Source organism: Carassius gibelio, chromosome A19 (assembly GCF_023724105.1).
Source record: "Carassius gibelio isolate Cgi1373 ecotype wild population from Czech Republic chromosome A19, carGib1.2-hapl.c, whole genome shotgun sequence".
Lineage (NCBI taxonomy): Eukaryota > Metazoa > Chordata > Actinopteri > Cypriniformes > Cyprinidae > Carassius > Carassius gibelio.
In genome coordinates, this window is record NC_068389.1 from 23419137 (window position 1) to 23445228 (window position 26092).

The 26092-nt window shown below is 35.4% G+C and overlaps 1 protein-coding gene across 1 annotated transcript; it reads left to right on the forward strand.

Annotated features, from left to right (window-relative positions):
• The first annotated feature begins 1560 nt into the window (after positions 1-1560).
• LOC127935457 (enhancer of filamentation 1) lies at positions 1561-25467 on the forward strand. The gene is made up of 7 exons (XM_052533339.1): positions 1561-1776; positions 11885-12277; positions 19203-19301; positions 19380-19505; positions 21099-22205; positions 23512-23601; positions 24314-25467. Exons 1-7 carry the CDS (start codon positions 1765-1767, stop codon positions 24857-24859), a joined length of 2373 nt encoding a protein of 790 aa, XP_052389299.1. The 5' UTR covers positions 1561-1764; the 3' UTR covers positions 24860-25467.
• The last annotated feature ends 625 nt before the right edge of the window (positions 25468-26092 follow it).

The window sequence follows — 26092 nt, forward strand, 5'->3', positions numbered from 1 at the left end:
ATTTAAGTCCTCTCTGTATAGCCTAACACTTTTACACATGCTCCAGCTAAATTTTTATTTCCATACTTTTGAATTTCTTCTGTTTAAAACAGTTTAAAATCACCCAAAGATGCAGGAGCTTTATTATACACTCTTCGACAAAATTAAATAAACATTAAACATTAAATAAAATGTTAAAGGTGGGGCACAACTAAGGTGTATTTGCATGCACATTGTAGATCTATAAACTTATTTTGACTAGTCAAACTGTTAATTCCAGATATCTACATTGCAATTACACTTAGTTACAAAGATAAATGCAGATATCTCCAAATATAGTTCTTCCTAGTCAGAAATCTAATTGGGACATCCATAATTAATTTGCAGATATTAATTTCCAGTCATAATTCCAATTCAAGATATCTTTAAATATGATTTGCCTAGTCAAAATTCCAATTCAAGATATCTACAACTGTAATGTGGATATATATATTTAAAAAATCAAATTAAAGATATCTTAAACTGAATTTTGACTAGTCAAAACAAATTTAAAGACATCTTGAATTAAATTACGACTAGTCAAAACTAATTTGAAGATATCTAAAATAATTTTTCAATGGAAGTCAATGGAAGATAATGACTTGTCGTAATAGCATTGTAGATATCTGAAATGTGTATTATGACCATAGACAGTAAAAGAAATGGACACAGCGACCCCATTGGAACTCAATTGAGACAAGTGAAACCCATTTTTAGCGTTTTTTAGCACTTCCATTTCTGACGCGCAGACTCAAACGAAGCTTGAAGACGTCAGCAACCTGTCTGACAGATGTACATTTTCTAGTAGCTGTGCGTGCAAACTGCCATAGTTCTTTGGGGTGAGTGAGCAGGAGTAAGTATTCTGATTAATTATTTTGTATAGTATTTTAAAATGTAACGCCAGTACGCCATATTAAGTTAATTGCCTGCGAGCTTCTCCTCCTGTCTGTACGGTAATGTGACAGAGAGTCGAGTGGTTATGAGGCAATCGTTAGCCTATTTTTTACAAAAACTGTTTATAAGGGGCCATAATGTAACATAGAAGGTAATGGAGCCCTTTATACACTGTCGTGTATCTTTAGAAATAAATAATGAGATGTAAAGTTATTCGCTGTCAAAGTGACGCCAAAATGAATGGGAGTCAATGGGAATGCTAACCCAAGTGAAGTTCTGCTACAAGATGGCAGCTCGCAGCCGACTTCAACTTCCGGTCGAGTTCCTTGCCGCCTTATTATGACTAGTCAAAACGACATTGTAGATATCTTCAATGCATATTATGACTAGTCAGAATCTCATTGTAGATATCTTAATTCCAATTACTACGAGTCATAATTGCAATATAGATATCTGGAATTACAATATTGACCTAAATTATATGGTTCGTAAAAACAAAGTTTTAAATGTTAAAACGGCTTGCCATACAGCATCTAGTCCGCTGACTGCAGTGACGTCAAGATTCACGAGGGGAACATCCCCTATACGCTGACCAATGAGCGGGCGTTATGGAAATGAGCTCCCGCAGGTTCGCCTGAGTAGTGCGCGCTCCCCCAGCAGCGCTCAGATTAACTACAGCCCTCGAGCCCGCATAGATAACTGTTACCACCACCTTCCAGCGATACATAGCGAAAATGGGCAAAATGTACGTCTAGCTTCGTTTAAACGTTAAAAGAAGAATTTCGTCTGACCTGAACTCGGATTTTGTTTCTTACTGGAGTTACTGAAGAGCGGAGTAAGTTACTCGCAAAGATGAAGTACAAAGTAAGTGACTCTTCAGTCTTCATTCAAACGCGCTATTTCCGTAAACTAAAATCGGAAATCAACCATTTACTATAAAATGTGTACAATGTACATGTTTATTGAACTTGTGATGGAATTTCTATGACTTTTTAAAATGAATGCAGAACTGTTCTTCAACTGTGATAGATAGATAGATAGATAGATAGATAGATAGATAGATAGATAGATAGATATAGCCTATAGACAATACATACACAGAGGTATACATTTTAAATTGTGCAATATATACCTTTATATATGTGTGTGTTATTATTGTATGAATGTTTATTATACATGGGCAAATTAAGTAAATTCAATGGAGGATGGGCTTCAGGCATCCTTCCCTCTTAGAACCAATGCTATTTCACTAGTTAAATACTGGCTCCAGCTCTGAACAGCAGTAATTCGTGTGTGTAACCAACCATTCATTTATTGGATGGCTGGTATGATCCGAAAGCAAATCACATAATTTGTTACAACCATTACAACCATGACACAAAAGCACTTGAGCTCTATTGTAGCGAGACTTGTGATAAATGATGTGATTTACACTCTGCATTTTCAACTCAAGTTACCCAGAGCCACTTGAGGATATATGGGGCCATTCATTAGCCCAGTCTCCAGCCCCTTTTCCAATTTGAGCCTCCCTGCGATTATGTAATGTGATGTTTTAAAGCAAACAGCATGCATTTTGTTCAGAGTAACAGGGTTGCTGTTATACTGAGTGTTCCTGGTGGAGACAGAAAATAAAACCACTCCAGGATTTTATGTGCATGTCCATGTTTGATTTGTGCATAGATTGCCCTTTACACTGCTGGGACTGTTTTCTGAGGGTTTGTTTTATAGATGTCAATCGAAAATGATGAATAGACTAAATAATGAACTCTTTATACTTCCACTCATATGGTATTTTGATTGTTATTAACATTAAATAACTACATTTTTTATTTTTATAGTTATTTTACAAATTATCTTCTTCTCTCATAAACATGAAATGAAAGCTGGGGTGAATGTCAAGATATCAGAACACTTGGAATGTAGTGCATGAGTCTTATCACCCAATGTATACTTTTATGATGCTTATTTCATAATTTTGTAGCTTGATAGTCTCAGGTGCCATTCACTTTCATTATATTAAATATTGCATTTTTAAACAAAATTAAGCTATTTTTTGTGTAAAACAGACAGTGATTTTAGCTGTCATCCTTTAAAAGGATTTATCAGCTGATTTTGGGGCACTCGAAAGAATGTCTCAACTTTGGCCAAATCTGTACTTCCAGCCTATGTGCACACAGTGTGGGGCAGCTTTTCATTCAGGAGAAACTTGGCTCTTGTGTGCGAATCCCTTCCATTTGCATAGTCTTTGAGGCTTTCAGCCCTTGGATGATTTGCTTCCTACTTTGGAAGGATCGAATGGCTCTTCCTGAATGGAATGCTTTTGTCTGCTTCACACTATCTGGGGAATGTGGAGCACTTGGCAAGACACGGACTGTTAGTGCATTATCAAACTGTTTGGATTCCTCTACAGTATCTCTCTCAAATGTACTTCAAAGTATTTTATGCTCAACAAAGCTGCATTTATTTGATTTGCGATAATAAAGCAATAATGTGAAATAAAAATGAAAATAAATATGTTCCATTTTAATACATTTTTGATATTTATACAAATAAAAAATAAGTAAATAAATACATTAATTAATAATAAAACACACACACACACACACACACACACATTGATAGATATCAAATTAAAACAGAGCAAATTTCCATTTATCTCCTATTGACATTGATAGATCCTTTATTTTGCTGGCATTTCTGAAACTTTTAAAGCATCTTTGCCTCAGAGACTGGTTTACTTTGTGGAGTACCTTTACCACAGGGTATTTGAGGGTCAAGGCCACAGGGGCAAACTGATAACGCCGTTGTTGTTTCTGACGCAGAACGACTGATGTACATCACTCTGAGTGCCACACAGGCTGTTCTCGGTTCACGGTCTGATAACTAATCTGTCAAACCTAACAGAGTGGACAGACAGCTGATGTCCAAACTTCCTCGGTCTAACCTGAAGACTAGAGATTACTTCCAGCAAAAAAGTCTTTTAAAAAAAAACAAGTTTTCTCAAGTGGTTCTTTTTGGGTATCAAGAAAGTCCCTCACACAGTCCATGAGGTGAAGTACTGTTCCTAGTTAAATATTAAGTTCCTACGAAGGCAGTTTTTCCACCTTTGGAGCAATGAAGACACTAAACAGACCTCATCTTTCAGTCACATGGTCCACATCTTGACGTCACTCATCACAAAGGTCAGTCAGAACCCAGGCCTGTCCACGTCAGTTATGTTTTCCAGCAGGTGTGCAGGTGTGCACCTATTGACTCTTATTAGATTTCAGAGCTCACGTAGTCTGTTTTTAACAGACACTGAGATCTGGGAACAGTTTTAGACTGTTACGCCATAGATTTTCCTTCGGGAAAACACGAAATCAGAGCCGACCACTCCTAGACGCACTCAAACTCCTGCTTTCTTTTCACTCTTATGTAACTGTGGCACAAATAGCCTGACAAGCACAAAGAACTGATTAGGTGAAGTAAACCTACTGTTTTCTTCTTCTTCTTCTTGTTCTTCTACTTTTTCTTCTTCTTCTCCTTCTCTCTCTAGGCTGTAATTCAAGTAATACATTGTTCTCAATTTGTCTGAGGATAAAAAGATAGTGGGTTGCCTCACTGAAATGAAAATAAATGTGACATATAAGGTAGAGAAAGCGTAAGCTGTGATTTAGTGGCTTATTTTTGTGTGTTAGAAAGATAAAATTGTAGTTACCATCAGTGATTTCTACGGGACAGGAAAAGCAAAGATCTTTCTCATTCCTATAATGGAGACCAAATGAAACATTTAGCATTTTGCAAGTCTCCTGATTCTCAGAATTTAGAAGTAGAAAAATGACCCAAGCAATCTCACATATATCTACGGTAGTTTATTTCCACCATGGAATAAAAGAAAAATGAAAAAGGTAAATGCAACTTTTTATTTCTAATTTGTTTTATTTTTCTCTCACAGTGGAAAGCTTATATCTCCAATTTCCTAATTTTCTTTTTAAAATTTTAGCATATCTAGTGTTTTGGAAACATTTGCCAAAATAGTCAATCAAAAGTGAGAGTTCTCGATATGAACTCCAACATTTCTCATCAGATTTGTCCTAATTATACAGAAGACGTAACTATATGGATAACCTAATTATCTAAACCATGTTAATTTTATAGCTCTGTACTCGTCTCATTTGCATTATATCTATAGAAGAATTTTAGCCAATGCTGAAACAAGATTGATAATGCAGCTGAGAACTCAATGAAGAGCAATAACGTTTATCTTTAGGCGTGTGGGAAGTTATTTAATGTAAAGGAACTCACCGAAAGGTCTTTCCAGTTTAAAATCACTTCTCTTTTCCATCTATTTGAGAACACTGGCATATGAAGACTTTTGTGTGAGTGAATGTGTGTGTTTGGGTTGTGTGTGTGTGTGTGTGTGTGTAGACCTCATCGTGGTGGTATTGTGCATAAAGAACACTTCACAGCAGACATTCCACATTCCCCAGGGTAAGAACAAGGGCTATTCAGAGAGCAGGTCTCAACCAGCGCTCCACAGCACAGCTCTGCCCTGTTTGAAAGACATGGACAAAGAAAAGAGATGATTCTGAAGGAGCTGAGAGTCCTCCTGCATATACAGACATGGGGGGGTTGCAAAGATGCATCAAATAAGGAACTGTGAACCTTTCAGAACCGTACGTAGATGTTAAGGAGCAGATATCCTGCTAATATTCAGATCAGTGCTCGACCGATATGTGAAAAACAAACTTTATTCTTCAAGCTTGGGTTTTGTTGTTATATTCATGCATCAATGCATGAACACAAATCTTTAGAATTCAGATCATAGTTTTGGCAAAATACCAGACAAACTAAAAGAAAGCCAACAGTCTGTTTGCCTCGAAGTGTAAACTATTTGAGATTGATGTAAAGGAGGATAGATTGCCTTTTGTGGTGATTAAGAGCGATTATCAGTCAATGGTGGGACGGCAAACTGTCAGTTAAGAGGAACTTTGACAGCTGCAAGCAAGGGAAGCAAATAAAGGTGATATGATAGTGTGTTTCCCTTGAACTTTGTGACTTCTCTTTACTTGTAATCATCACTATTTAGACTGACCGCTTCAGCTGTTCACATAATTGGAAAATTCTGTACGAATTTGTCATTAATTTTACATTTTTAGTCAATTTTTTATTTTAGAAAATAAGAAAAAAAAATGTGTTCTATTTTTGATCTTTTTATATATTTTCAAAATTTGCATTTTTATATTTAATTTTACCTCAAATAAGATTTATTTTAATTCAAGTAACATTTTTTATTCTTTTTTTCCTAATCCTTTTTTGTTGTTGTTAACTAATAAATACTGATGTCAAGACCCTGATGTTCTGATGTAAGGAACAAGGTCAAGTCAACAGCTATAGCATTATATTTCTCATATATCTGCTGTGTGTTTTGAAATTATTTGTTTTTAAATCTATTAAAATTTTTACAGTACTTATTTATCATTTATTTCATTTTGAGATGCCAAGCTGAACACAAGCTTCTGACTGAATTTCTAGTTACAGCAAGGCTTGTAATGACAGAATAAATAAGCAGAATAAGACTGTTTCTTTGATAAGCAATTAAGATGTTAAATTAGGCTTTTATTGCACTGATTAGATGTGTAAATGTCATTACGCCCCACCTACAACAATCTGGGTCTTGTTTTCAGTAATTATGATGAAAGGTTGCCAGTTTTTGGCCACCACAAGTCTTATTATGTCCATGCCTACAGCATTTGAACACCCAAACTCACCACAGAATCGTGCAACAGCTCAGAAAAGGTGTTAAAGGAAAAGGCTGTGCTTTATGATTAGAGTTTTTGAGGTTGCCATGTTGGCTGGGCTCTGTTTGGTGTGTTTGTTAGGTGGTTGGTGGGTGTTATTTTTCTTTTTTTTTTGCTGGTGTCATATGTCATGTTGTCGGCTTTAGTGTGGGCGATCACTGATTCACAGTGCTGAGGAAAAGGGAGGGATAACTAATAGTAACATCACGCCATCACTGAAATGAGACAACTCTTTATTTTGTGTCCCCTTATAGCCTTATATGTATTGGTCAGATGCAAAGTGAAACCACTTTAACCCCCCCGGTGGGAGTTTCCAGAGTGTCAGCGTTCAAACCACCAGATTGAAATCAGATTTTACTCTCATGCACATGCTTGTGAATATTCTGCAACTACAGATCAACTTGTAGCATTTGTTTTACACTTCTGGTCATAGTATTGTCACGAGCTGCTATTTGCTGAGTTTATTACTGTCACTGAAGTTTCTGTATATTTTTGTGCCAAAATTTTTGTTTATTATCAATTGAATCTCACAGTACCAGTCAATAATGTGTTCAGGTCGCATTCACCACATAATCAAAATTAATAAATTCGAAATTATGTTTTTGCTTAATGAAAATGAAATCTATTTAGGACATATATTTAAATGTTTTGTATTGTGACATTATTTTCATGACAAACACATTTCGACCCCAATTCTCACTAAAATAATCAATATTTATACATCATGGCACAACAATAGTAATGAAATCACAGTTCATAATAATATGGGGGAAAAACAATTGGAGGTGAAATGTTCTTAAATTATAGAATTTCCCACAAAAAAAAATCATAATGGTCCAAAATAGGTTTGAATATTCATTAAGCACAATGTTATTTAATTATTATTTATTATAGCTTTTTGGGATGAAATATGACCTGTTTTCATGAGATGTTAGTATTTGCAGAAAAACTGAATTAAATGTATTTTGCTATGGTGATATCAGCTACATCATGCTATATGACAAATTAAAAATTACTTTAATTCATAATGTGTTACGTAAAATGTTCTGTAAACATCCACAATCTCTTTTAGTTGTTCATGTGTAACTTACTGTACATCAAATTAGAGCATTGACCAAGCACTCTATTGTGTTTTGGCTTGGGGCGTGAAATTATCGATCACGTTTTGCTGCTATTATTGTCACCGTCTGTTTGTCAAAGGCGGTTTAATTGCATGTAAACTCACATGCAACTATCTTTTCTGCCAAAACATGACGCATTGCATTAAGATGTCAAGACAGACAAACTAGCTCAAGAATTATCTAAAGTAAACATAATCATAACCAATCCCTTGAATGTCCCCTTTGTTCACCAAAGTCTAGTTCACGTGCAACAGCCAAGTTGAGTCATCAGGTCTGTATTAGAGTCATTATGGTAATTATCTTCTATATTTATTTGAGTGAAATGAGGGTAAAAGGTGCTGGTTCACCAGTCCTACCCACTCCACCCTCCCTCCAGGGGAACGTTAAAGTGAGCTGGCCTTAATTCTTACACCACTCCATTCCACTGAAGGAACACACCACTTTTCGCAAGGTAGGGGGTTTGCTTATTGGCCGAGACCATTTAATGATCTTTGTTTACACAGTGTTTTGTTTTTTTGTACCCTGAGGGTTTCGATTTCTGCAGTGTTTTGGTGACTTTGGCAGGATTGTTGGGGGAATTTTTCACTAGTGTTTTGACGTGCTCATTTACTTAGTTTCATAATCAGCCTTGATGATTTTACTGGAGGAATGCCAAAAACCACAAAATGAGAGTGTACTTAAGAAGTAGGGAGGTTCTCCCATACGATAGTAATTTTTGTTGTGTAATGGTTTTAAGTTCTGTGCAGGTTAGCACGTATTACTCAACAGAGGGTTTATTTTACAAGCACAAACTGTCTCGCCACAAAAAAAAAGCATCTTCATTTAGAACCGAATGAGTCATGAATTTCCCAAAAGTCTCTGAGCGGAGAGCTGATGTAGAGGCATTGCTCCAGGTGTGGATAGGGGAAGCTAAAATTAGGCCAAAAGAAATTTGACTCGCACCCCATCCAATTTTAAACTTAGCCATTCCCGAATACATCAGTGTTTGTGAATGTCAATAATATGAAATATCAATAATTATGATATTTAAGAATATATATATTTTTTTTTTGCAAATGTGTGTCACTCTTGCTCATCATTATAATATATAACATTAATTATATCAAATTAAGCATTATTTGTGAATTTAAATAATAACTTTGTCCTGAATCAGTTTTAGTATCACTGAAATACTATTATAGTTTTTATTAATAATTTACAATTTTTTATTTTAATTTTTTAATTTTAGTCAGTTTTAGTAATTTTGGTGTGTTTTGTCCTTTTTATTAGTTTCTTTTGTTTGGCTTTTAAATGTCTGTATTGTTTTTATACATTTGTATTTCAGTTTTAGTTATTTTAGTGAATCAGATATCATGGTACTTTTTATTGTAATTTCAGTTAACATTTAAGTAACTTCTTATGATTTTGGTTTTAGTTTGTTAACTATAATAACCCTTATTAATTATATAATACCCTATATGTAGTCAACATTGTAAATTTGAGGTGTTGCACCAATTGGCAACTTCTAGACAGTGAGAATGATTTGCCGGGCAAACCTGGACACATCTGGTTCTTTCCATGTAAAACATCAGTGTTTTATAAAATGGCCAAACGTTTTATGAGAGTCCATGAAATACCCTATCGTGTAGCTTTACAGTTCAGTTACGGATCACTTTCAGGAAGTCTTTTCAACATTGAAGTGTTGGGGTTTCCCAGACCGTCAGGACAGGTAGTGTGTCGCGTGTAGTGGGGCAAGAATGAACCACTGATTAGATCACTTTATGATGAGGCCAACATCTCTGTTTAGGTCTGTTGCCATGCAGTGAGATGGCAGATTGAGTTATCACAGTCATAAAGGACTGGAATTTATTTTGGATGTAGATGACGCATATTTTCTGCCACAGTCATATCTAAAGTCTAAGGTAGATGATGACTAGTTTAGGGTGGTCTTACAGATCAGGGTTTGCTGTAAGATGCACGCCAAATGTTTTAGAAATGCAGTACTTCTTCTAAAAGTGTTGCACTGTAGTTGTATTGAAGTTAATTTCTTCTTTTTGCATGGAAACTTTGCACAAGAGGAAACACGTATTGCTGTGATACAATAGTGAATGCTTTGAATGAAATATTTCCAGATCAGTTCTGCTTACAGACATCACATTGTGTGTGTGGGTAGATGAGAAGACCAAAAATTTATATTTGTTATAATAGTATAATTAAAACTAGTTAGTGATGTTTACTAAGGCTACTGACAATACCACTGCTCATAATAAGCATTAGGGCTTTTTCAAAGTGTTATAACGCAATTTCATGAAATGTAATAAAGCATCAGTTTAAAGTTTGTACACACTACAACTAAACTTGGAAATAAAATTAAGTGGTTAAGTGATTCGACTTAAGATTTTCTCATGCATTGTTTGATTCTCTGCCTTGTTTCCCATTCAGTGAATTCTTTTTTGCATTATTTTTGAGCAAATAAGCCTTAAACAGTCTGAATGCTAAAAGTTGAACACAAAACGCTCCTATTAGACAATGGCATTGGTGACCCTTAAAGGTCATGTTCTTAAGCTCACTGTATTAGTGTGCCGTGGTTCTCTCAGCGGGGGATGTTGTCATGCCCTAATGCGGGTGACCGAGGCCATGAATGTTAGACAATAGCCATGCGACCAGCCGCCCAATCACAGATAATGATGCTGTTCAAACAGGAAGGTTTGAACGTGGGAACTGGTTTACTTAGCATTGTGGGAAAGCAGACGAAGGCACACAAAGTCTGCTAAGACAGAACCCAAGGAAAAGCTGATAGACACACTGCTCAAAGTGAAGATAATGTTTGTGTTTGGCCCATGGCAGTGTTATTGATAGGCTGATATTTTGGCCAAGATAAATTTCTGCCAACCATTAAATTACATCCCAATTTACCAAATTAGAGCTGAGTTTTTACATTTCCAAATTACGGCATGTTTTTAGCATTTCAATGTAAGTGGAACTGAAGCTTAAGAATCTCGTTTTTATCAATATATGTCCTAAATGTTTACAGTGGTGCTGTTACCATATTATTATCATAAAGCCTGACATATGAAATTATAATTAATGAATTAATGAAATTTTACGGTTTATTGAACTTTTAGACAAAATATTTTAAAATGTCTTGTTTTATAGAAAGTATTGTATCAAATATGATACAATACGCTTTTGAGGGTTAAGGCATTATGAAAAATAATGGTGTAATTTAAGATAAATAAATTATCTAAATTGCCTTTATTTTCTGTATTTTTATGTTGAATATCTTAATTAATTGTTTGATTTATAATTAAATATGTTTGTTATATATTTAGAAATGGAAGTGTCATGTATTTAAAATTACAAAATATTATTAGAATTTGAAAAATAAATTGAATGCAAAATAGGTCAAATATATTTAAAAATTCATACACACTAAACCTGTGTAATATTGTTTTATAAAAGTTTAAACTCCAACCTTACATGAGAGAATGTGATATGAAATCTGTAATATCCTGTGGACTGGCACAATATGACATGAATCCTGCCAGCGCTGTTCTGTTTTTTATTTATTTTATTTTTTTCTCTCTCAAAGTGGTTTTTAAATGATTGACAGAAAAATGGTTTTCCAGCATGGCCCCTCAAAGAAATATGTTTTGGCTATGGAGTCGTCGAGTGGATTTTATGATTATTTTTTCTAGTCCAATGTACATCGTCTCAGCCAGACGTTCAGTTTGAGTTTCAGTTATTATTGAGACGCAGTGGATGAAATAGCTTCTTTTGAAGGGAACTCCCAGCATTCCACCAAACTACACAGATAGAGTTACACAGATGTTATTTAGACATCTAATTGTGACATTAGGGAACCGCTTTATATTGCAGCCCACAAGAACCCACTGAATAAGTCCAAAAATCACTTTATCTAATCATATCTAATCACTTTACCTAGATCATGCCTCAATGATTGTGATAATACTGAACAAATCATATTATGCTTGAGTTAGGGTGAGAATTTTCTCATGCAAAATCTGGAATGTTAAACGCCTTAATGAGTGCAAACAGCATTATAAATTATTGTATGTTCATTCTTTACAGAATTTAATGGCTAAAGCGCTATACGACAATGTCCCGGAATCTCCGGAAGAGCTGGCATTCCGGAAGGGTGACATCCTGACTGTCATCGAGCAGAACACTGGCGGTCTGGAGGGATGGTGGCTCTGTTCACTCCACGGCCGCCAGGGCATCGCACCCGGCAACCGCCTCAAACTGCTTATCGGACCAATGTTTGAAGGACAGACGCCTGCATCCCCCTCCCCCCCACAGGGTCATGCCCTCCAGCAGAGGCCACTCACACCTCAGGGTGTGTACCAGGTGCCACCGTCCCACCAGAGCCCACAGGGACAGGGCATCTACCAAATCCCTCCATCTAAAGACGTGTACCAGGTTCCACAAAGAAGCGCGCTGACTGTAGATGGGACTCCCAACAAGGTAAACTGAACTACAGCAAAGATGTTCACTTCTCACTTTATGATAACACTTGTGGTGAACGTGTGACATATGTTGACAAGGTCAAAAGTTCATCTAGTGTAGAGCTTGAATGTGCATGCAATACATGCTTTTTTTTCCTCTTACAGAGAATTACTGTGGTGAAGTATTGGTAATACCATGGCGTTGTTATATGTAGCACTAGTCAAAAGTTAGGGGAACTACTTATTCTTTATTTTGACAATTTTTCACAATTTTAAATAGTTGAAGTCATCAAAATGATGAAATAACACAACTGTTAGTATAGGAATTACAGTTTTACTCTCATTGGACATTCAGTTGACTTACACTGAGGCCCATCTTGGGATGTATAGACCTAATTAATTACTTTATGATTATCATATTCGTGCATGTGCTACCATTATGAAAACCCATGCAAAAACTAAGGTCCCCTTTCACTTACTGAGTAATAAACATTTATAATTATGCATTTTATAATTTTAAATGTCATTTTATATATTATATAAGAAATAATAATACAAGCTATTTACCGTGACTGGTTGACCCATAAGCCGGTTTTATAATCCAGATTGAAAGCATCTCCATGTCTGGCCAAAACCGGTCTGCATCGAAGCTGTGTGCACACCCTGCCCTGCCCTCCACCACAGCGATGCAGGCTTTATGTTTAAGGGCTTCATAATGTCCTGTCGATCCGGTGCACTCTGAATAGGAAAACCACAGCAGAGATGGAAAAAAATAAATAGAGGAGATCAGGCTACTGAACAAGCTGAGAAAGTGTGTCATTCTTAAAAACTGTCAGCTTATTTTCATGTAACACTTGGAGCTGTCTTTCTACGAACCACATATCTGGCAGTTCTCAAGTTCGCCAAAAACAAGTCATATTTTATTATATTTCATTTTAAAGAACTGCAGTATGATTAACATTACATCTCATATTGCGGATGATAATCAAAGGTGAATATTATTCAGATTCATCTGTTTTTCCAATTTGCCACTTCGATACAGACACTGTGACAGATCTTGTGTTCATAAAGTTTAGATGAAAACATCACTCAGGCAAACTCATAACACTGAGGTCATGTCTGGGATCGTCGCTTTAAAGTAGAGCTTCTGTTTTTGACATGGAGAGTTTAGGGAGCTACTAGTCTCTGAGATCAGGAGTGCTCGGTTGGTCCACCTTAAATGATCATGGATATAGTCTTGTCTGCAGTGAGGTTTGTCTGGCTGGTTTGTTTGGTGGTGTTCAGAGAAATGGCACACCTTGTTTGTTGGTTTCCTGAGAGTGGCATAACAGTTGACCAGCTCTTATAAGAGTGAGGTAAGAGGGTGTTCCCACATCTGTAAATGCAATGTTCAGTTGACGTTCCTCTGACATCAAGTGCAACACGAAGGTGTGGCATAGTGGAAAGTGCAACTGAAGCAACCATTTCCTTCCTGCTCTCACTTCCTGTGCTGAAAGTAAAAGTGATCCCCGTTTTAGAACTATTGCTGTAAATGGTGACGTGATTTTGGATCAGATTAGTGTGCAGTTTAGATTTTCCACGTTGATTGTTCTTCATTGCTGCATCTGTGCGTGCTTACCGGCAATGCAATCCTGACCTTCAGAGTTCGGCCAATTTAAAGAAGTTCAAAATCTTGTAGAAGTTCAAGAGCAAACAAAGCAATTCATGTGACAACTGAGAAATTATGTTTAATTTGCATTATGCCTACCTTCACTTTTGTGATTGAATAATATAGTATGACAAGTAAGATGGGGACAACTCCAAAAAAGTGAAGAAAAAAAAATATCCAAATAGTTTTGAGCAGTTCTTATAACCAGGAGTAAGCAGGTTTGAGTTCAGTGTGACAACATTAACTGGCATTTTCGGACAAAATGTAAAAAAAAAGGAAGTCATTTCTGATGAGGAGGGTTAATTTACAGAGTATTATTTTCTATCATCTACCAAAAGTTGACCATGGATCCATTTTAGCTTTTTTAAACTTGCCAAACAAATAATATCTGAGAGCTCTAAGTTGTCATCTTGTAATTATGGTGATTCTGAAACAACATGTTTCATACTAAGTCTATTTCTAGAACTTTTTTATGTTTCATTTGAATCCAGAAAGTGTCTATTTGTGCTGTAGTACAGTTATGCCTGTGGTTGAAGTGTTTGTTGCTAGCACAGAACAGGATTTGGGCACATAATGACACTGAAGGTTTGGTTGCTGAAGACTGGTTTTTTCAAGGAGGGCGGCTCTGTCCCCGTCTGACCTGAAGAGTACAGTGATCCAAAGCTGCTCACAGCTGCACTATTCATGCCAGCCAGAGCCTGCCTCATGCAAGGGCCATCTCTGAGATTTACACAACCACACAATATCCTTTACACAGCCGGGCCTTATGGGTAGAGATGAGATCTCTCGTCCCATTGCTGCCCGTGTATTGTTGACACAACAGATTGATGCTGTTTGTGAAGTAAAGAATTTTTATGTGACTTCATAAACACAGTTGTACATCCATATCAATGAAAATTCGGAGCTTCGACATCTGCAGACTCGAGTGGAATGTTTCAGCCATTTTTTAGATTAACGTTTCTTTATGAGTCACATAATAAATCATAATTTTCTGGGCCGAGGCTGTTTGTTATTTCCGCTAACTAGGTTTTGTTCTCTCTCCATCTATATCTCAGACGGCTAGTCCACATGTTTTTGGTTGCATACCTCAGTCTCCAGGAGATATCGTAAAGATTTATTGGAAGTGTAGGCAGATCACATGCCACCACACCCTGGACAAGATCGCAAAGTAGTAGAGCATTATTTGTGTGACTCACACTTGGTACTTTATTTGCAACTAGATTTGTCTTCCTCATTTCTACTATGCATTTATATATATATATATATATATATATATATATATATATATATATATATATATATATATATATATATATATATATATATATATATATATATATATAATTAATACATGAATAATATGCAAAATCTAAATGTATTTTCTGTAAACATTTATCATTATTTAAAAGATGACTAATATATGTCTGTAATATATATTTAAAACATTAGTTTAGTGGTTTATATATAGATATTTTTTTTATTAAATAATATAATAATATTTTTTTAATAATGTAATTTTTAATTGTATACATGTACACATAAAAGTAAAATTATATTTACAATTTTTTCAATGTTAATATTTAAATATGCATTGTATTCTTTTTAGTTATATATATAAACTATTATATTTATTTTATTGTATATACATTTTATTTTACTTTTTTATATAAAATTTTATATAAAATAAAAGATGTCATTTAAATGTATTTTTATTTAATAACATTGTAAATTTTTTATACATTTATAAACACACATATGTAAATTTATATAAATTATTTTATATTTACCTTTATTTAAAAATGTATAAAATTTAATTGCATATAATATGTAAATAATCAAATAATCATTTTATTTAATAGTTTTATATATTTATTTTCTTTTATATTATACATACCTACACACATACATAAAATTCTTCTAAATAAAAAAATAATTATATCATTTTATACATAGATTAAAAGTCTGAATTATTTATTATCTTTATGTAATGTGAATATTCAATATATATATTTATATACATATATTAAGTTATTTGTCACAAGTCCCTGTGATCTGACCCAGAAGAGATGTCATGACCTCTTTAGTGTGAGACACATGGCTGTGTTTTCCCTCCTGCAGAGATAACAGGAAGTGCTCAGGGAGAGGTAACTTATTTCCTCATGCATTTCCCACTAGACTTTTTTTATTGCTGCTGCTGCCTACTTAGGTCTACTATTAATCAAAGAGAAACTGCTGGACTGAGGGTCACTGCATAATTGATGCATCTCATTTAAATAATCACCCCCAACCCCTCGTCTCAATGTGCATCTATAAATCACTGGGTGTGTTTGAATGCTTCCATGTGATGTAAAATTAATTATGGCTCATTGCATTATGTTAATACACCTAAATTAGCAGGAAGTCTTTGTGCTTTTCAGTTTCATGGCCATCATATGGGACATCCCTGAGGGTTTGAAATCTAATTGCCTTCGTTGATGAGTTCAACTTATTAATAGGATGGAGCTTTTTCCATCACAGGAACAGAACAGATGTAAAGGGACTGGAGAGAGAGAGAGAGTCACAGCAGATCAAGTTGGAATATTCAAGATGATTCTAGAGAGTTGTTTCTCATTCTTTCTTCCTAATGATCAACCAAATGGTTTTCTAGCTCTTTTTACTTGTCAAACGTGACTCAGAGCTACTCAGTGAAGTCTTTGTTTACTCAAACAGCTTTCACCTAAACGCTGCATACCGACACTCTTATGTCATGCTGAGCTTTCAGCGCTGTTATTCTCCAAGGAAAAAAAAAGAGGCTCCTAGGTCTCAGGTTCAAAAGTGATCCGGTCTTAGTCACTAAGAGCCAGTCAGGGTGTAACAGGATCCGGGGAAGGAGTCACCTGAGCGGGAGAGAATGTTTGCCTAGAGGTCAAAGTTCACACCTCACACTACCACACATTTACTCATTTCCCATTAGACCCTCCAGGTGGCAGAGGTGTAAATTGGGTAATACTGGATGGATTTATTCATTATTTTATCATATTTGCATAAAATGAATAAGCAATATGATATTAAAATTAAAATATCATTTGTTTCCTACAAGTGTGAAACTGATCAGACCACTGACGTGCCCCATTCTCCATTTATTCCCACTTCATTTTCCCAGGATTCCTAGGAAGCAGTGATTTATTACTGATGGGAACAGCCCGGGAGATCTGGGTAATTGGTGAACTATGCTGAACCTGCAGTTCCATAGTGCTGATTTATGAACAGGGATGCGCACCTAAATTCACAGAGTAAAAATAAAAATGTGACGGTCCCGCTTATGAAAACCATCTGGACGTTACCATCTCTGGAAGACCGTGTGTCTTTATATGAGTGCGAGTTGTCATAGAAAGACATTTTTCCAGTTTAAGGCAGCTTGGATAAATAGATAGTGGGTTTAGGAGTTCCCAACCTCCCTTATTAAGATACTGCAGTTCATATCTCCTGCATGCCACAATTATTGCAGAGATAGAGAGATAGAGAGATAGAGAGAGAGAGAGAGAGAATACTAGAACAGAGAAATTCTTCCTCTTAAAGACGCTTTGTGTTTTGCTTAGTCACATTCACACATACATTATTTACACAAAATTATTATTCTAAACAATATTCATTGTTCTATGTTATTTTTCTAAATTATATATATTATATAAATGAAAACTCTAAATCTGTTTTTATTGAACATTTATATGATTAAAAAAAAGTATACATACATATAATTTAAGAAATAGAAAAAGAAATAGAAGTTCAAGTATATATATATCTATATATATATATATATATAGCAATTATTGTAGTATAATTATAAGAAACAATATTTATGTTTTAGATTATCATATACAATATATTTCAGTCTGTTTTTGTTTAATATTTATGTTATTTTAAATAAAATAAATATATAATGTAATGAAATATATACTGTAATATATAATAATCAAATACACAATAATGATATAAAATAAACACACAAATATATTATAAATTTTTAAAGCTTAAAGTTTTAAGTTGTCCACTTTGCATGAGAAAAATCATTTCTATGAGTTTCTGTCTATGTAGAGCGTCCCAAATCAATGACCTGTAGTTTCAGTTTGGCTGGAAAGCAGCTGTCTTTGTAGGTGGTAGACTGCAAGGCGACCCACTAGTTTTTGGAACAGATCTAGAGTCTCTCAGGCAGAAAGCAGTATGGTTCCCATTTTCGAGACCTGTAAGTGACCCGTGAGTGTTCTTGTGTGGTGACAGCGGTGTGTGGTGTATTAGCGGAGCATTTAGGACGAGGAGGGGGCAGAGTTTGGAGAAGAACGAATGGAGACCAAGTACATTCCAACGATGCTTCTGTTTGTCTGCTGCAGAAAATGAATATAGAGCATAAAAGATGTAAAGAAAACTGTAGGAATATAGAGAGAACTGATAGATTAAAAATGTTCGGAACCGAGAAGGCATGTGAGACAGATGACTCCATTAGAGTTTCTCTTTGCAGTTGCATTAATCTAGTCACGTACACAATGCACCATATTTTCACCGTAGCCATTTTGCAATCTGCCGATGTATATTGTTGCTGAACAGCTTTTTGTGATCAAAAAATGAGCTTAAATGAGGCATCATGTTTTACTTTAATAGAAAAGAGTATAATATTCATTCTAAATTCTAGACTTTTTGCATTACTAAATGTTTTTTTACTTTTTATAAAACTATTTATTATTATTTAATTTGTATTTTTTTGTTATGCATTACATGTAAAATTATTAAGTTGTATTAATATACATATATACATAATAATAATCTAATAGTAATATATAAAATAATTTAACATTTCCTTACTTGTTATATATTCCATTATTTATATTTACTTAATTTAACATTAGAGAAATAAAAAACTGATTTAAATATATTATTTATCTCATATATAATTTAAAAGTAAATTATACAAATGTACATCAATTGTGTATATGTGTGTGTGTGTATATATATATATATATATATATATATATATATATATATATATATATATATATATATATATATATATATATATATATACACAGTATATATTTTATTAAGTAAACATTTGAATAATACTTTTTATTATTACTACTAATAGTCACACATAAAGTTAAGAATTATTTTGTGTGTGTGTGTGTGTGTGTGTGTGTGTGTGTGTTTTCAAGTTCAATTTCTCCTACGTCAAGAGACCCTTGACCTAATAGCATTTTATATGACATATTTCACCTATAAATAAAACATTTTGGCTCCAGCTTTAACGTATGCATTCTTGTTTCAGGTGGTGACCCCAGTCCGCGTAGGGCAAACATACGCTTACAGTCCTGCGTCAGATTCATCTCATGACCTCTACGATGTTCCTCCAATTCGTCCACAGGGGGTGAGTGTCACTATCAATAACACATGTACTCATATAGATGTCTGCAAACTTGTATTTACGTTTTAAACACCCACACAGGTGTACGATATTCCGGCAAGCAAACAAACTGGACAGCACAACAGATCCCAGGGCCTCTATGACACCCCTCCTTCCCAAGACCTGCGATCAAAAGGACTGTATGACATACCACCAGCATCACAAGGGGTATAAGAATCCTTCCGTTCTTAAGATTCATTATGATGTCAAGAAAAATAGCACATGCAAATTATGAGTTGTTTAAAACGTTAGCATGTAACTTGTACCACATCTTTTTGCTACACAATCTGGTTTGCAAAATTATTGATGCAAACACTCAAAGGTGTCAAAATAATTATGAAAATATATTTATATGCTTCCCAGTATTTTTGTATCATTGAGATACTATTATAATTGTATTAATATTTTAAATTAGCTTTAATTTTATATTTTCTATATAGTATTTATATTTTATGTATATTTATGTCTATTAGTTTATTAATTATTAGTTCAGTTTTAATTATTTTGGACCTTTTAGTAAAGTTTAGTCAGATTTTATATAAACTAATTTAGTTAAACTAAATAAAAATGAAAAATACTGCCTTTGCAACTTGCTGAAAAAGTATTTATATTTTGTTTTGGTAAATGTTTATTTTATTTCAAGTAATACATTTTTTTTAATTGCTTTCGTTTTAGTTAAACATAATAATCCTGATGCAGCCCTTGTTCTTTGTCTTGTAACTGAACACTATTATTTCCCAGAAATGTTACAAGAAATAAATACTCCGATTTTTAATACTTTCCCCTGGTTAGCAAATTAAAGCCTAGCTTGCCAGCAATGTTGGAGTCAGAGTATTGCTCTTAGCTCTGCAAGGAGGTCAAAACAGAAATAATTGTGCTGAAGCCCCTCTTAAGTTTCACCGCTACTCCTGGCGAAATGTGGTGCAGTGCCTTGAGTTAGTTTGAAATAAACTGGATGTATGTGAAAGCCTATTATTAGAGTCGTGTTTAATTAGGGTTTGCAGAAACCTGGACTCACTTCGAAAGATATGCTTGAGAAAAATCACTTACAGGCTGCTGTGTTTATTTACTGACCAGTGTCCTGTTGGTACGCCGTTGGTACGCCCCATGTACTCCCATAACGCTGTCAGGTCAATGCCAGGTTTTATCCTTTGGCTGGATAGCAGGATTTTCCATGTCTTATTCAGAACTTCCATGAAATTCAGAACTGGACTTATTAGACTGTCAACGACTCAAACATATTGAGTCTTATTATCGTGCTTATTAGTTGTTGTCAAGATTTCCAATTTTCCAATTTCCAATTTAGATGCAATACCTTGAAAAATATTTAAATGCAACACTATTTTCAATACCACAGGGAAAAGTTACACAACTTTGCATAAAAATGCAGTGCACAAAATAAGCAGTATCTAAAGCAGCAATAAATGCAATATTGCCATTATACAGCTTAATTTAGTTAATTGTTGATTCAATTTAATTTAACAACAGTACAGATGTTATAAAGTTAATCAATTGTGAAACAATTTGATTCAGCTGTAAAGCAGCTCTACAGAAGACGTCTTCAGTTCCAAGTCACTGTTGTTTCAGTTCAGTTCAATAACAGTGTCAATAAACCTGAGCAATGGCATTGTTAAACTGACCCAAACTGAGTAAGCCGAAGGCAACAGTAGCAAGTAACCAAACATGTAGCAGTTGTCAGCTGGCATTGCTGTATCAGTATTGTAGTAAATGAGTACTTAATCCAAATTCTCACTCCCACAGGTGTACTCCACACCACCTTGTCATAATAACATTGCGAAAGACGAAGGGAATTATGACTTTCCGCAGCCTTCGAAGCACAAGCAAGAAGGTATATATGATGTTCCACCACAGTCGCTCTCCAAAGCTTCACCATGCTCCAACTACGATTTCCCTCCCAGCTCTGAGCCGATGTCCCGAAAGGGGATGAACGGCAGCGCCGGCATCTACGACATTCCAGCCAGCCAACTGGCCACAGGGGGATCTCAGGACTTGTATGATATTCCACGTGGAATGCCACAGAACCGTCACACTTCCACTGAAAGAGACCGAAAAAAGTCAGTTTACGATATTCCACCGGGAGATACTCGGTTGCTCGGTGACGTTACCGAAGGCGTCAACCGCTTGTCGTTTTCCAGCACGGGAAGCACTCGCAGCAGTATGTCAACTTCCTCTTCTTCCGCCGGATCACCTGCCGAGGGTCGTCTAGCTTTAGATCTAGACTCCGCTGTCCAAAGGTTGAGTCGCCTTCAGCATGATCTGGAGTCTTCAGTTTGTGCGCTACAAACTCTTGCGGCATCGCCTCATTGGCGAACGTACAGCTTCATGGAGCGTCACACTAATGAGGTCCGCATTTCATTGGAGCGGGTCAAGTTTGCGCTCGCAGATTTTCTCACATTTGGCCGTGGAGCGGCTGCGAATGCCACAATGTTGTCCGATCCAGGAATGCACTCTAAGTTGCGACGCCAGTTGCAACGTCTAGAAGATTCCAATCAGATTCTTCAACAAACACATCAAACTTTAGAAAACAATAGCTGGGCACTTAATATCTTGGCAACGAGCGCCAAGCATCAAAACAAGAGTGACGAACTAGAACGTTTTGTAATGGTGTCGCGAACGGTGCCTGATGATGCCAAGCAGCTGGCTTCAACAATAGGGGGCAGCGCGGAGCTGCTTTTCCGAAGAGCACCAATAGAAGGCATCGTCCACCCCTTTACTTGCACCCCAACAGAGGATGATAGTTATGGAGCCCAGACCAAACCCTTCCCTGTATCACATGACAAAGCAGACATGATCAGCGAAAAGTGTGTTAAAAGCTGGATGGAAGATTATGACTATGTCCACCTACAGGTGAGAAGCACATCTATCTATCTATCTATCTATCTATCTATCTATCTATCTATCTATATATCGTTGTATCTATCGTTCCTTCTAGTCTTCTATCTATCATTCTATCTTCATACCTAAAATGCAGATTGTCTCTGAAAAGAAATGAAAAGGGATTTAATGCAGGGATGTATGCTTGTTTTTTGGAGTTGGTTTTTGTTGTTTTTTGTAGTATAATTGTTCCAGTTTGAACTAGCACTACTGTTCTGAACATTGTGTAGTACAGCTGTGGTGTAATTCTGTTGCATAGAACTGAATAAAAATAATATATTGATATTTAATTGTAATTTTTTTCTGTCTAATTAAATTTTTACTTTCAATAAAAGTGTGGTTATTTTATTGGCTTGTATTTTTTTTTTAATTCAGTATCATTAAAATTATTCAGTTAAATTAAAAAGTCTTACAAAATTGTATAACTTTTTTTTTTTGATTACTTAATAAAATAATTTACATTTTCGGCCAAGTGCATCCAGAATGTTTGGCTTTGACTCCAGAATTTAAATTTCTGTTCATCCCTAGAAAGAATAGTAAAAAATGTTTATTTTTCATTAACTAAATTTTATCAAATTTTGTTTTACATGCATGCAAAACCATTGCATTGCACAACTATTTGATGTTTTATTAGTGACGTTTGCCAAATCAGTAATCAATTTTGCTAGTGCCCATGTTTTTCTATTTGTGACTGGACTTTTACGATGTTTGCATAGCAGACAACACAACCAACGAAACCATCATAGTATATTATACTTAAAACTAATTTTAAACTAAAAGCCTGTGAAGTATTCACATCAAACATATGCTTTAAGACATTTGGGAATCAAATAAAGGGAATGTAAAAAAAAAAAATCAGACTTGCATGCTACAAAATAAGGTCTTCAGCACAAAACTGTTGAAAACAGCCCATGCACTTCAGTCTATTATCTGTTAATCCTGGACGCAGAGATTAGGAACGAGATCCCTTACATTTGAGCATGTTATAAGTGACATGCTGTTTGGATTAAAATCTGAGCACATCAATCTAAAACAAAAGGCTAAAATAGGATAGTTTAGATGCTGTCAGAACAGTGCTCTGAAGAAAATAAAGAAACGACTGCTTATTCAAATTAAGTTCACAAGACAAATAAAGACAGAGTTTCTCATTTGAATTAAAAAGGGCTAAGTTTAATACCACCGTGGCCTTTGGCTGTTCACTGGTGCATTTAGACACTAGTATCTGCTTGAAACAAACAGTTTCAACTTGCTTCTGACTGACCTTTTGTTATCTTCACAGGGAAAAGATGAATTCGAACGACAACAGAAGGAACTTTTAGAGAAGGAGAACATCACCAAACAAAGCAAAGTCCAACTCGGACAAGAGCAGGTAAATGACATGGTCACATAAACGTCATCCGCTTGTGTTTAAGTCAACAAACGACAGGGAAGTAGCTTATGATTAATGCAGAAATGCAGCATGGCAGATGCTTTATCAACCTCAGTATTAATAAGAATAGAAATGCCAGAAGAATATGACTTAACTTGTGAACACATTAGGTGAAAGAACAGGGTGGCGAAACCATTTTTTCACACATCAGGTGTAAATGGCTCATCACAAGTGAAAGCTTTTTGTTGACAAAATCAGTTAATAACTGCATCATGTGAGATCTTAGGCAGATGTCCATTGTTCACCATATATCAGTTTCAATATAACAGCTTCACAGATGCAGATCTCAACTCTCTCCTAGCACAACCAGCATAGCAAAAGGTTCCTGTTGCATGTCAATTTAAGCCAAGAGAGCTGCCCATATCAACTATATGATCTTTACACATTCTTCAGCTGTTTTAAAGCAGTATGTGTCAAAATTAGGCAAAGAAAAAAAAATCTTTTTTGAGAGACTAGTTTTTAACTGGTGCACTTTTATCCCTAAAAAATATGGTAGGCATTTAAATATTAGTTATTTAGTTTAGTTTTAGTTTTTTACTGTTTAAAAAGGCGCACCAGTAGAGACATGCACTATTTTTCTGTATTTTTTTTCTTTATGATAATAATCAGTTTAAATAGTTCCAACTCAGAATTTCTTTCTTACACTTAACAGCTGAACCAGTTCAAACAGCTCGAACAGGAAGTGATCAAACCGGTAGAGAACGACATCACCAAATGGATCTCCCACCAACATTCAACAGGCTCCTCCTCAGACTCCTCCTCCAGTTTCTCCATGGGAGGCGGAGCTCCGATGTGTTTGCGCGATCGCCAGCTGTTGACCTTCTATTCGGATCAATGTGAACAGCACTTTGTAACTCTGCTGAATGCGGTAGATGCTTTTTTCGGCTGTGTAAAGGCTGGGCAACCTCCACGAATCTTCGTTGCGCATGGCAAATTCGTCATTCTCAGCGCCCACAAGCTCGTGTTTATCGGGGACACGCTGTCGAGACAAGCCTCGGCAGCTGAAGTGGCAAATCACATCATGAACTTAAGCAACATGTTGTGCGAGATGCTAAAAACAGTCGTAGGCACCACCAAAATAGCAGCCCTTCACTATCCCAACACGGCCGCTGTACAGGAAATGGTAGACCGTGTGACGGACCTCTCGCACTTGGCGCAACAATTTAAAGTGCAGCTCTCACAGATGGCGGGATTGTGATGTCATCAGCATGATGTCACTAACTTCTGAACAAAAACTCATTTAGAAATATATATTTATACACGTATAGATGCATCACTGAAAGTTGTCTTTTGTAAATATTCATGCTTTCTTCTCTCCCTGTGTAAATATTTGGCTCTATTTTGTGTAGATTTGTTTATATAATAATAATGATGATAATAATATTAACTGTATGAATAGAAATGATTGAGACTTGCGTCTGTAGAGTGACTGTAAACACTGTTGATTGTTTTGTGTATTAGGCACCTTACAAGTTGTCCTTAACTGCTAATTATTACTGAACAGCAGAACCTACAAAATGGAAATAGTTTGTTTTGTACGTGTGTGCTGTATTGTGTGACACACACTCTGCTGAGAGGAAACAGTAAGAAACAAAGTAAAAGATTTTTCTGTCTTTGCTATAGAAATGGTTTCCCTTGTTTTTGTTTGAACATTTATGGTAGGTGAAGAATTAAAAACTGTGCTCCTAGTCATATCTTACCCCAAAATCAAAAGGAAATTACATTTTTCTTGATGCCTGTTTTAGAATGATTAATATTTTCTGCATTGTGAACATTTTTTATGACGATTAAACATTTCTCCTCCCATTATTGTTATTATTATGCAGAAGAAGAAAAAATTCATTACTGTATTGAAAAAATATATATGTTTACATCATGGCAGTATTTGTTATATTACTTTTATGCTTATTTAAAAAAAGTTGGGGGAAATCTGAATTATTTTCTTAAATTAAAAAATTTTTTATTAGAATGTCACAATGCAAGACAAAAATCTAAATGCAGCTGAAAATCAATTTCTTCATGCAAAAATATACATTAATTCCTTTTTTCCTTCTGCTTTGTGGTGAAATGTGACCTGAATATGATTTGGTGAGATTCATTCTGCTATCACAGCATAGCTAACTAAGTAAACCATGTTAAATGAACATGAAATCTGGCAGAAACAAGGAAGATGTTTTCCCAAGAGCTTTCACCCCTCCAATAATATAACTAAATGTCCCACCGACCCATAATTCCCAAAGAATTATCAGATGATCCACTTTGACAGATATAATCTGATAAAAAAGAAAAGAAAAAAGACCTCTTTGGACCTCACTGACTAATACTTTCCATTCCAGGCTGTAATGAAATGAGCATGTATCATGGTTCGTGTGGGTTAGCGGCGATGATGAGAGGCCATGCTAAAGGGATCGAAGAGTAAATCGAGCATGGT